The 12139-nt window shown below is 39.6% G+C and overlaps 1 protein-coding gene across 8 annotated transcripts in view; it reads right to left on the reverse strand.

Annotated features, from left to right (window-relative positions):
- diaph2 (diaphanous-related formin 2) overlaps positions 1-12139 on the reverse strand; it is a 381616-nt gene that overhangs the window by 242680 nt on the left and 126797 nt on the right. For all 8 annotated transcript variants that reach the window (XM_026280881.1, XM_026280882.1, XM_026280884.1 and 5 more), the window contains 5 exons: positions 11956-12068; positions 8130-8246; positions 4328-4446; positions 3140-3204; positions 1944-2048 (listed from right to left, as the gene is read on the reverse strand). In XM_026280881.1, coding sequence (XP_026136666.1) covers positions 1944-2048; positions 3140-3204; positions 4328-4446; positions 8130-8246; positions 11956-12068 — 519 coding nt within the window. The remainder of the gene's footprint in view (positions 1-1943; positions 2049-3139; positions 3205-4327; positions 4447-8129; positions 8247-11955; positions 12069-12139) is intronic.

The following is a 12139-nucleotide window of genomic DNA, read 5'->3' on the forward strand; positions in this document are numbered from 1 at the left end:
ATTTGTCAGCTTTGCGCATGACAACCTATGAGTTTATATCCTTTTCAGATGTGCCAAAACACCCACGGGATATGTGCAAGACTCTCATGCTAATACCCTGGTGCTTCTTTAGCGAGCGCATTATATGTTCTCTACCAGAAGCACCAGAAGTCTGTTGATGTGAGAACGTTCCGGAGCCAAAGCGTTCAACATGCCATCAGAGCGCACATTTGGAAAGAGTATGCGTCTCCAGGGCTCCAATTCGCTCCTCTACCTGTTAATGTGCTGGAGATGACTGAGCTTCAAGGAGAAGGAGATCGCCTTGAGGTAAGACTGAAGGACACCCAGGGAAAACAACAGCTGAATGACACTGCTGTCCAGGAAAGCAAAGCAGGAGAGAGCAGGTGAGCAGTCATTAACAGGGTTGCGGTGTCCGTGAGGAGGGACACATTGGGTGTGCGCAATATGGCACGGCATGAATGAGTGTAGAAAAGGAGGGATGATGGTGACTGATGAGGAGCAGAGCGAAGAGAGGCCTGGGCTCATGAATATGTGTAGGAGTTGAGAAAGTGATGGACGAGGCAGATGGAGGAAAGGAGGGAGGCAGAGTGGGTAACGTGCTGTGATTCGGCTCTCGGGGCAGATGAAGTGCAGGGGTGAGGACTGCACACAAATGAAGTGTCAGGCTCAGAGACGCTCCGCTTTGCACGGGGAGTAACCCATTCCAGCTCCGCCTCCACTAATGTGCCCATTTGGTAAATCTGTGAGGATGAATGGTGCTCCAAGCTGCCAGGGTCCTTAATGACAGCAACTCATCTAGGTTTGAAGGTGGGGAGATTCTTGTTGGGAGAAGCTGGGGGCAATAGGGCTTAGAAATGCTGAGAGGTAAGTAAACAGAGAGACAAAGTGCTGGCTTTTCCGACCGCAATATATTTAGTTTCTGGAAAACTATTTACGCCGTGGATGGCGCTTCACAAATGGTGATTTTTTTTTTCTTCCTCCTATTAAACTCCATAAGCTAGCGAGCAAGCTACTTCTTTTGTCCCAAGGCAGCACTAAAATCTAAAATGTTTCAAATTGGGTTTGGTAGGAAATAGCAGTCATTTTGTGGGAGAAGGACTAAGGGTTTTTCTTGACAGGAACGATGATGTGAGAGCCAAAGACGTAACGCAATCCCTCAAAGCATTGATACAATAGCTAGGAACAGGCTGCGATGGAGCAATTGAGAAAAATCAAATCCAACAATTTGAGGGGGAGATTGGCCCTTTATTAAATCATACAATCCCCCAAGTCTTAAAATACCCACTTAGAGCACCACTGCATTCACGATAAAAGATAAAAAGGTTTCAATTTGACCAAATTAACAGAGTCTCTCCCTTCGCCACCACATTAGAAGTTGCATTACCATTTGAAGCAGACAGAGAAAAACCGCTTCATATGACCTCACAACACAGAAAATAAGTACTAGTGATCCTAATGTGCTAGTATAGCTCATTTTCAGGATATTTGATGAGCTGAGCGTCAAGTAGGTTTTATGATGGAGACAAATAATTTAATCCCTGGTAGTCTAATAGCCATTGGAGAATAGTCTGGATAAAGTAGGCGTTTTGCTTCACGGATCTGTAGGACAAAGGGCTCTTCTAAGGCAATATAAACTACAAAGCTCTCGTGAGGAAAGATAAGAGAAACCTCAGTGGATTTGAAGCCTCTGAGAGTACAACAAACCACAGAACAGATCTGGAGGGGTAGGCGCCAATGGAGGGGTAAACTATGCATGTTAAAGGTGAAAACATGGGGCAAGGCAACGGTGGTAGCTTCCATTAGCGTTAACCTGTGTGTGATAACCTAGGGTAGAGAGCGCAGAGCAGCTGAATGGGTCACACCTATGGGGCTGCTCGTGAACCTAAAGTGGTGATGAGAGGGAGCATAGTCTGTACAGTGGGTTATGGTGCAGCTGTTGTTACCTGGGCCTGCAGGGTGTTGATCTTAGACTCTAGCTCCTTGATTTTCTCCTCCTGCTTCTGCAGTTCGGCCTTCGCATCCTGTCGTGCGCTGAACTCCTCGTCGAACTGAACACAGTAACACAAATACAAAAACATTTGACATAACCATGCAGAGTCCATCCACCACAGGACACATCAACACATTCAGCACGTCTCTCCACCTTAACTTTCATCACCATCTTGATCAAGGATCCTTGAAACTATTCTGAATATGTTGTATATATTTTGTATTTTTATTTGCTTTCCATAAAATTATTAGGCAACACATCTGTTTTCAACATTGATAGAAACAATATAAAATGATTCCTAAGCACCAAAACAGCATATTAGAATGAGTTTTGAAGGGTCATTTGACACTGAAGACTGGAGTAATGGCTGCTAAAAACTAGGTTGCCATTACATTCATAAATGACTTTTTAAAATGCGTTACAGTAGAAACATTGTTTTGAATTGTAATAATAGTTCACAATATAATGCAACCTTGATGAGCATGAGGGACTTTTTTTCAAAAACATTTTTTTAAAAATCACTTAAAAAAAGCACTAACTTTTAAACGGATGACAGTGTGCATATAAATATTAGATGGATCATATTCTATTAAACAGATATGCATGTATAAAACATGATACACAGATGCAATCTACTGCAAACACGCAGTTGGTTAGTAAGACCCAGTGTTTTCAGCTACCCAGTAATATTTGTTCTACAGTACTTTGCCTTTAAGCCGCAAGCGTCAGATATCTGGCTGACATTTGGCAGAGTTAGGCAGGAAGCTGAGCATAAGCATGGATACACTCTCAAACCATTGTGGGATACAGCTCTTGGCTTCACTGACAACACCAGCAAGTGTTAGCATCCTTGTGAACCTCCAGAGGAAATGTTTCAACTAAAGAAATTACTATATTGTTCATTGAGGCATTTAACACTATTTGAAATGGTGCCTGTAAATAGTGTTCCCAGTATGGCACAAACAAGCTTGCAGATTGGAGCATCAGCATTGATTCCGCTTGCACTGATACAGATCATGTTGCTCTGCTGCCAGCTATTGATCCGACGAGAACAATCAATGTGCTGTCTCACCGCTCATGAGAGAAAATTTGGTGACAGCAGCCTGGTTGCATACCAATAGCGGCCCCCAGGGTGATTAATAAACTCACCTTTTTGGAGAAATCAGCTGCTCTCTGCTCGCTCTCTTCCACTTTGGCTTTATCCACACACTGATCTGTCATACACCAACAGTCGGGGACATGAAAACACACAAGTATATGTAAATTACAAGGTGCATTGTTAACAAGATGCTTAAGATTCCACATCAGAGACCGAATGAAGGCAATCTAAAGAACAAAAGACCGAACAGAATAAAATAAACCTGTCAGTGTCTGATTCGCCCCTCCCCTCTGGAGATTTGTATTATGTTCTGGAGGTTTGAGATGTAAATTTAAAAACGGCGCTCCACAAAATCTGTTTTCAACTCATTAAAGTAAGGGAAGAAGTGAGAAAATCGAACATTTTTGTTTGTTTCTGCAGATGGGTCTGAAACTTTTAATGAGCCTTTGTTGGCAAGTTACGAAAGTGTTAGTGACAAAACACAAAAGAGGGGCAAAGACGGGAAGAAAAGAGGCCAAAAATTTACATCACCCTTATTTTATTAATTCCTTGTGTGTCAAAGAACTTGCATGACAAAACAACTGGCAACAAATGCTTTCCCAAACAGCATTTAATCAAATGAAAAAAGTCTAGGACTGTAGATATAACCGGTAGAGATGAAGTTGTGTTGCGTTTATAAGACATGACACGCCAGCCAGGTTTTGCAGATAATGCTTTATTTATGCATAATGAGTGTACCTTATCTTACATGTCAGGTGAGTGCAGGTGTTTCAGACAAGGCTCTCATGGGGACCGGGGAATGATAATTAGATCTACTCCAGGAAATCACAAACTTTTTATCAACAGCAGTTGCACCTCCCTCAGTGCAGCGTGATTTCACAGTTATGTTAAACAGAATTGAGTGTGAACCAGTGCAGGATTGTTATAATCATGCTCCAGACATCCTATTAAACCCCAAAAATCTTTCTGGCGGATTTCATTGAAGTGATATAACTCAATACTGCTCTCTCCCTTTTACCTAAACCTGCTTACCGAAACCTGAAACTCCTTTTTATTCATTCCGAAATGTTCTGGCCACTTTAACAAATGGCCATACAGTTCAAGACAGAATTGAATAGTCGGGAAAACTGAGCTGTAACAAGGAATAATAAGTTAAAAGGATCTGCGCTGAGGTCTAGTGTGGCGTTCAACGCAAAGAAGTTTCCTTCAAGACCCAGGAGACCTAATCTCAGACCTACCAATGAGATGACTGAAGTCCACATCCAGTCGCTCCCTGTAGGCGAAATCAGGGTCCATCCCGCTGCGGTGCAGGACGATCTGGGACACACACTCCTCAATCACCTTGTAATACTGAGGCCTGTAATAAAAAGCACGAGTGCAGCGAGAGTGAAGGGGCAGAGTATGACAAGAGACAAAGCCGTTAACTTCATATAAAATACCGCCTTGTGCATTCCTGCGAGGACAGCTCTTCATAAATCATCTGGTAAGACATATCTTTTAATGGTATTTCACGGCATTGAATTAAGGCTTCCTTCGGTACATAATGAAATCACTAACGGCAAAGTGTGCAGCCGGAGAGCGCTTGGGTGACTTTGTCCATTCAAGGTGAAGACAAACCGACATCCGGGCCTGCATGGTTCCCTCTCTAATTTGCAATCATCTTTGGCAATTAAGGGCAGCAATAAAACCTGAGACGCAAATCTAATCAGTGTAATCTGTGTAATTAGTCGCACAATGGCAGGGAAAACACGGCCTTGTGTTTGGAGGGGTGACGATGACGGGACGGGGAGTAAATGGGTCTGGGACTAGACACTGCCACGGCGCTTAGTGTGTGACCTTTTCCAAGTTATATTACCAAATTTAATTGCGAGTGACATTTAACAAATACAATGTCGACTTAAGCCGAGCTCCGTAGTGGCAAATAATTATGTTCCAAGCATGACCTTGAATGTCTCATGTAGGTATTCAATTTTCCTTCCAGAAATGTGTCGTCCCCTTCTCCCGGCTTCTCGACACAAAACAAGCTTTCGAATTCTAATGAACGAGCATGACTTTAAAAATGTCTCTGTGCTAACTAATTACACCACAACTCATAGCTAAAGCCACTTAATTCTACAGCATTACATTTTTTAATCTCCTAACATTCTTGTTTGATAAACAATATTTGCAGGGGAATATAGATAAGCTAATGGATTAATGGCAGAGTCTGTTGACCCAAAGTAATGAATTACGCAACAGGTGTGTGTTTGCACTTAACGTTTTCTTATGATCTATATTTCAGTTTTATTCGCTGCTGTTATGGTCTGTGTGGAATAAAGAAAAACAAGATGTCTGCTAAATTCAGCCACAAAGGGTGACACATTTAATAGTTTAGGTAATAATACACAAATAAATAAATAAATAAATTGATAATAATAATAATAATAATAATAATAATAATAATAATAATAATAATAATAATATGCAAGCATTCAGATGTTTCATAATCATTGCTGTTAATGTTAACTACAACTGTAATTATTAAAGTAGTTTTCATTAACTGAAATAATCCCAAATATTAGATGGGGGAAAAATACTTATTTTACTTCAGTTAGTTCAGTTAGGCAACAAATATTTATGAAATCTAAATATTTATAAAAAAAAGTACAAAAGCACTTAAGTTATTAAAACAGTTGTTATTAGCTGGAATAAAGCCAAAACAGAATATGAATATTTGATTGGGTGGGGGGATACTTCTAAAACAGACAGCATTCGATGCTGTTGTAAATGACACTAGTACAAACATACACCTTTGCTTACTTCTGTGTGTGGCTCGGGAACCACTTTGTTGGAACCACAACTGTTTCTGAGGAACTACATTTTTTGGTGGAAGAATACTGTTTTTATTTACATCATTACACTTTATTTGTTCCGTTTTATTCTGTGAAACCTTACTACATTTATGGAATAACCATAATTGGATGTCTCTCCAAGCTCAATGACAAATAACATGCACAAATAACATACACAAATAATCATATTCATACAATTTGCCAATTCGAGGCCTTGTTGTAAGAGACATGGCAGCGATGTGTAATAAGCATGCAGAGGGGGCGGACGGGGTGGCTGGAACTGATAGGGCTGAGAGTGTCACCGAGCCCGGCTTAGTGGCAAGGCCCGCAGCTTCCACCTGTCACTGATGTACACCATTTCATTATCTCAATAAGCTGCCCTATTTTCTCAACATCCTGGCTACCACCACTGCCGCATGCTGGATAGAACCGGGAAGGAGACGACTGACCCAGAACTGTCACACCCCACATATCCTTCCTTCTCTCGCAGTCTGGCACCTTGACTGTCTGCCTCTCATCTCCCATCCAACCCCTGCTCCACACTGCCCATCTAATCTTCACATCAGTCACAGCCAAAAGTAGAAGATGTGTTCCATATACTCTCCCTCTGATCTACCTTCTATGAGATAGTCTTAGAGAGTTATTGCCCAACATCTTCCTTCCGCTGCTCTAAAAAGAAGTAAAAAGGAAGGCTGTTGGACTGAAGGACATTGGTAACGGTTATTAAATTGTTCTGTTTATTTTATTTCATTTTAAAACAGGTTATGAAACAAATTGAGGGAGAACTTTCCATACAAATAACCAAGGACGGAGTTGAGGGCACAGAGTTAAATGATGATAAAGGTGCCAGGTTGTTTTCCTGGAATTAAAGAATGGCTTTAAATCAAACATTGCGATCTATTGGCACGGACAGCTCTCCTTTATTGCTGGCTTTGATCACCGGAGTACCTCCCAACACCTATGAACAAGAATGACGTTGTCGACTGATTCGTCCTGAAGTAGAGAGATGCCACCAGCCTATTCCTCCCTCCCTCTCCTCGGAGACTCGGCCATCAAAGCGCACACTGATCTCAAGGGATCCCTTTAATCTAAAATTATAGCCATACAATTTCCCAACCAGCCAATCCAATCTACATAAAACATCTCACCAGGTTCAATAACCAACCAAAGATGTCAGTGATGAGAAGTTTATAGAGTGACCATGTAATGCAGATGCATTTGAGACAAACAAACAAAACTGTGTCCATCTTTCAAATCAAAATGTCATTGCTCAAACATCGCTCTTAGCAAAGGATTATGTATTTTATATCAGATATTTCTCGTAAAAAGGTCTAAATGGGAAAACTAACATAAAGCTAAATAATTGAGTTGATATTAAAAGTTTTTGCTTTTTTTGTGGGATTACTAGGGCATTTTTCTCAAGAGAAAAATCTAAAAGGCAGGAGACTTCATTTTCTCGTCAGTTAATCTCATTGGCGTCTAAAAGAAACAATTGGAGACGTTAAAGAGATTCCATTTGTTATTTTTCCTTCCTATGGGAGAGAGTCTTTAATAAGTGCATGCATTTTTAATCAGCGTTTGAAGTGATCCTGTTTTCTGCTGACAGAGTTACAGACACAAGGGCGGGAGAGATGGCACTGAACGAGAATCTGCCATACTACTTGCTTAATGTGTTTTCTATTTCTCGCTTCTTCCAACAAGCCTGGCGATACATAATTCATGGCTCAAAGTGAGCTGCAACATGTCCATGGTAAATTCCCTCCCTTTCATCGCTTGGCTATTCCATCTTTATTAAATATTTTACCTCAGCAACAGGTCTGATGCAACAGTGAACAGAAATGATCAGTATAATTTATTCCCTTTCTAACAGACACACAAACATGCAAAATAACTCTCTCTTTAAAATAAATAATCAAGACATAGTTAAACAGCAAAAATCGACTAAAATCTTTATGAGTAATTTTGTATTGTTACAATGGTACAGCTATTCAACACAATAAAGTTATTAATTATTATTAATTACATAAGAAAAAAAATCCCAAATTAAATGTTATTTATTTCCATTTGTTTTTAATTATAATCTGTGGATTTTCATACTCAAGAATGCTTGTTGAGTCAACAGAAATTAAGAAAACTGTTAATAAACAGGTGCAATCTTGTTACATTACATTATGGAATGTAATTAAGAAAAAAATATGATAGCACTCACCTGATATAATAATCATTCCTGATGAGCAGCAGGTGCTGGAGGACGGATAGGAAGTATGGTTCTGAGGCCGTGTCTTTCACCATGTTGGACAGGAGATGGTACACCTCACCCATATCAGTTCATAGATGGTTAAGGACACAACTGCACACTGCTTGTCATGTAGTAAGACAATCTTAATCTAAACATCCCATTTCTATACTACATATACAATTTGTAGTATAGATTTGTTCCTGTGGCTCAATGGTAGAGCATTGCATTAGCAAGCGCAAAAGGTTGTGGGTTTGATTCCCAGGGGAACACGTTATGTAAAAAAAAAAAAAAAAATGTTAGGCTGAATGTACTGTAAGTTAATTTGGATAAAAGTGTCTGCTAAATGCATAAACATATGCATATAAAATTGTGTAAATGACAAGAGTGACCAGAATTTTTTTGAAGTGCAGTAACATAATTCTAAGACGAGAAAGAACAATGAAATGCAAGCAATACAACTAAAGGAGAACAGCCATCCCTCACTGGAAATTGTTTGCTTGTTTTAATTCAGATGGAGGACTGAGTCAAAGGTCGAGTCTAACCACAACTGATGTTGTCTTCCTGCATTCTAAAGAATCTTCAGGGATCTAATTTGCTAACATTTGTAAACAGAAGGTTTTGAAGAAAAGTGACAGAGGCAATACCTCTTCTGCCAGTTCATACCCCGGCTCTGGACATGAATCAAATGAAAATTCTTTATGTTGGATTATTTAAAGCAATAAAACATGGATCAGTCACTTCCTTTTATATTTATTTATTCTCTGGACCAAAATCTCATCTTTAGTTTGTCTTGCTGGTCTCCAAAACAGAAGAAATGTGCTCTTAAACTTGCAGAGTATTGATTAAATGTCCAACATCTCCTTTCCCTGAAGAGAAAGGGCAGTGGCTTTCAATGTCTAAAACAGATGTAAGATCAGATAGTCATCATAGTCTTCTTTTTTATTATCATATCAAGAATTGATGTCCCAACCCTTTCTGGTATGTCCACTTGAGTTAAATAAATGACCGGCGATCTATTTTCAATGGTGGCAAGCTAAAGCATATGATAATTAACAGTAGCACTCGTAAGCCCATTAATTGTTTCTATTAATGGTCCTATAACAACATATAACAACACTCACTTTAAAAAATACAGTGTTATAAAATTAATATAAAATGTCTAATAAAAAAAAAAATAATGAAAATCTTTGTAAATATGTGCAAAATTGTGTGTATATTTGTCATGCTGCACTGAGCAGAGGTGGGTGAAAAATCAGTCAAGTCCAGTCATTACATGTACTGTAGGTTTTGACAATGTCTGTTGAAATATTTAAACACTGACTGCAGGGTGGTGCACTGGCTGGACTGGAGCACACTTTCTAGAGCCGCCACAATCACTCCTTCCCCTCCACTGGGATACAAATCAAATAGCTATGGAGTCTCAATATTTAGAGGAAAACACAAAAAAAAAAAAAAAAAGTACAGCAAGGTTTGTTTTCATTTAATTAAAGAAAATCTGTCTTGGGTCAGATAATTATATTTCCTTTTAAATAGTTTTAACTATAAACTGGGATATATATAAAAAAAAAAAAATCTATACTATATTGCATATATAGCTCTATGTATTTATGGAACAATAATAAAACTGAACTTTAAGACTTCCAGCCACTTTAAAAACTGCCCTTGCAGCAAACCAATCTGCCCCGGCACTGCTGCACATTTTCTAATTAACTCGTATCATTTCAGTTATTCATAAGGTTGTGAGTGTATCCCATGTTCTGTCAACTCACTGTGAGAATACAGGCATCTTCAGAGCATTATTGCTGATAACACAGGTGATCTGCTTAAGTGAATTATTTTCTCCACACTTCAAAACCGGCAAAATGCACCAAAAAGCCATTCTCTCTATTAAGCAGGGCCACGAGTGTGCACACAGACACGCACCGTCTGTGCCTATTTGTATTTTGGGCATGTTTGCAGTAATATACTGGTGGGGATGGTGATGCATAAGCATGAGCTGTATCAGCATGGACCTGAGCAATACAAAAGACAGAGAGGGAGGGTCAATCAATCACACTGCCCAACTTTCAATTAATATTCAACAGCTTCCTGAAGTCATTACAGTGGCCAGAACAAAACCAGACCAGAAGTGCTATATTTATACTACTACGACTACTACCACTAATAATAATAATTATCATAATAACTTACACTTTATCTTGATAGTCCACTTTAGATTCTATACTAAGTAAATTTGCAACTAAATGTCAACTAAATCTCATTATAGTATTAGTAGAATAAGTTGACATGAACTTCCAAAGTTATAGTCGGTAGAATGGTTTGGGGACCATCAAAAATAAAGTGTTAGCAGACATTAAGATGACAGTCTACTAATTCTTTAATGCAGCGATCTCAATTCCAGTTAATCGAACTAATTTTAATATTACACAAAGATAACCTGAGTAAATACAAAATGCAGTTGAAATAATGACATTAATTAAGGGGAAAAAAGCTGTCCAAACCTGCCTGGCACTACGTGAAAAAGTAATTGCCCCCTAAATCTAGTAACTGGTTGTGCCACCCTTTGCAGCAACAACTGCAATCATAACTGGCAATGAGTCTTTCACATCCCTGTGGAGGAATTTTGTCCAAGTCTTCTTTGGAGGGTTTGGGTGCCACATTTGGAGGTCACACTTGACGGTTTTTGAGTGGATGGACTATTTAAGGTCATGCCACAGCATCTCGATCAGGTTTAAGTCTGATGTTTGATTTGGCCACTCATTAACCTTCATTTGATTATTATTGCCTTAATAAATACAATCTAATTGCCTTAATGTATAAAATTAACATATACATATGGTGAGATTGAATGAATGAATGAATGAATGAATGAATGAATGAATGAATGAAAGAAAGAATGAATGCATATAAATAGATATCATCTCTAAGTAAACATAGGAAAATACTTATAAAGCAGCCAGACCAAAAGAAGAGAAGGGTGGTACTGAAAAGCATTTGTTGTTTAGAAAAAGAAGAAGGGGGAAAAGACTGAGAAAGACAGAGACCATTGCTTAGACACGCATATTACACAAGGCACTTACAGATCAATGCCAAATTGTCCTTAGAGACAAATGTTGTGTCTCTTACACAGTTGGCTGCTCACGAAAATCATTAGTCCAGACAGCCTGAACTAAAACTCTGGCTTCTCCATCATTTCAGCGAAGCTTTCCTTCTGAGAGGTTATGGAAAGAGGGTGAAACGATAAGAACCATCAACAAAATCAGCACTAAAACCACAGGGGGAAAAAATGCTGCTTTTTCAAATTCTGTGAATGGCTTCAAGCTGCTTTATAAAGGCTACTGTGAGGATACACACAAATCCAGAAGCTACTGCATATGGCTGCCACGTACGCAGCTGTGGCCTGAGGGGTCAGATGCAGATGTAGAAACAGGGAGAAAATAAGTGTGAACGGATTTCCATAGTCGCGTAGCATAGGCTATCCGCAGATTTGAGGGGGAATGAAACAGAGGAGAGGTGAGCGTAGAGGTTGCTCTCTGTGTCTCTGGAATGTCAGTATAATGAGCTCAGGGCCAGAGGAGAATGCTGGGATATGTGTGCAGTGCGTGCATGTGTTGATGTGAAGAGGTTTGTTTACCACCAGAGTTGCCAGAGGCTGGACTGGAATTGAAAAAAAAAAAAAAAAACCTGATTCTCAAATCCCTTCCGAATGAACTGGAGGTCTTGGCTTTAGACCCATGAGCCACAGCGGGCGCCCTTGCGGCTGCATGCATACACGAGGCAGCGGTAAAAAGGATATTCCATCTCTGCGCGGATGTCATCTAGTCGGTGAGACAGTTCAATGGAATCCTCCTCCTTATTTTCATTAAACACCTTCAGCTGAATGTCGAGCTCCTCTGTCTCCTTCAGCTCCTGTGATTACAGAAGTTGACATGAGGGGAATGAGTGACTGATGAACATGTGTCCTCATATAACATTGGTAA

Source organism: Carassius auratus, chromosome 14, assembly GCF_003368295.1.
Source record: "Carassius auratus strain Wakin chromosome 14, ASM336829v1, whole genome shotgun sequence".
Lineage (NCBI taxonomy): Eukaryota > Metazoa > Chordata > Actinopteri > Cypriniformes > Cyprinidae > Carassius > Carassius auratus.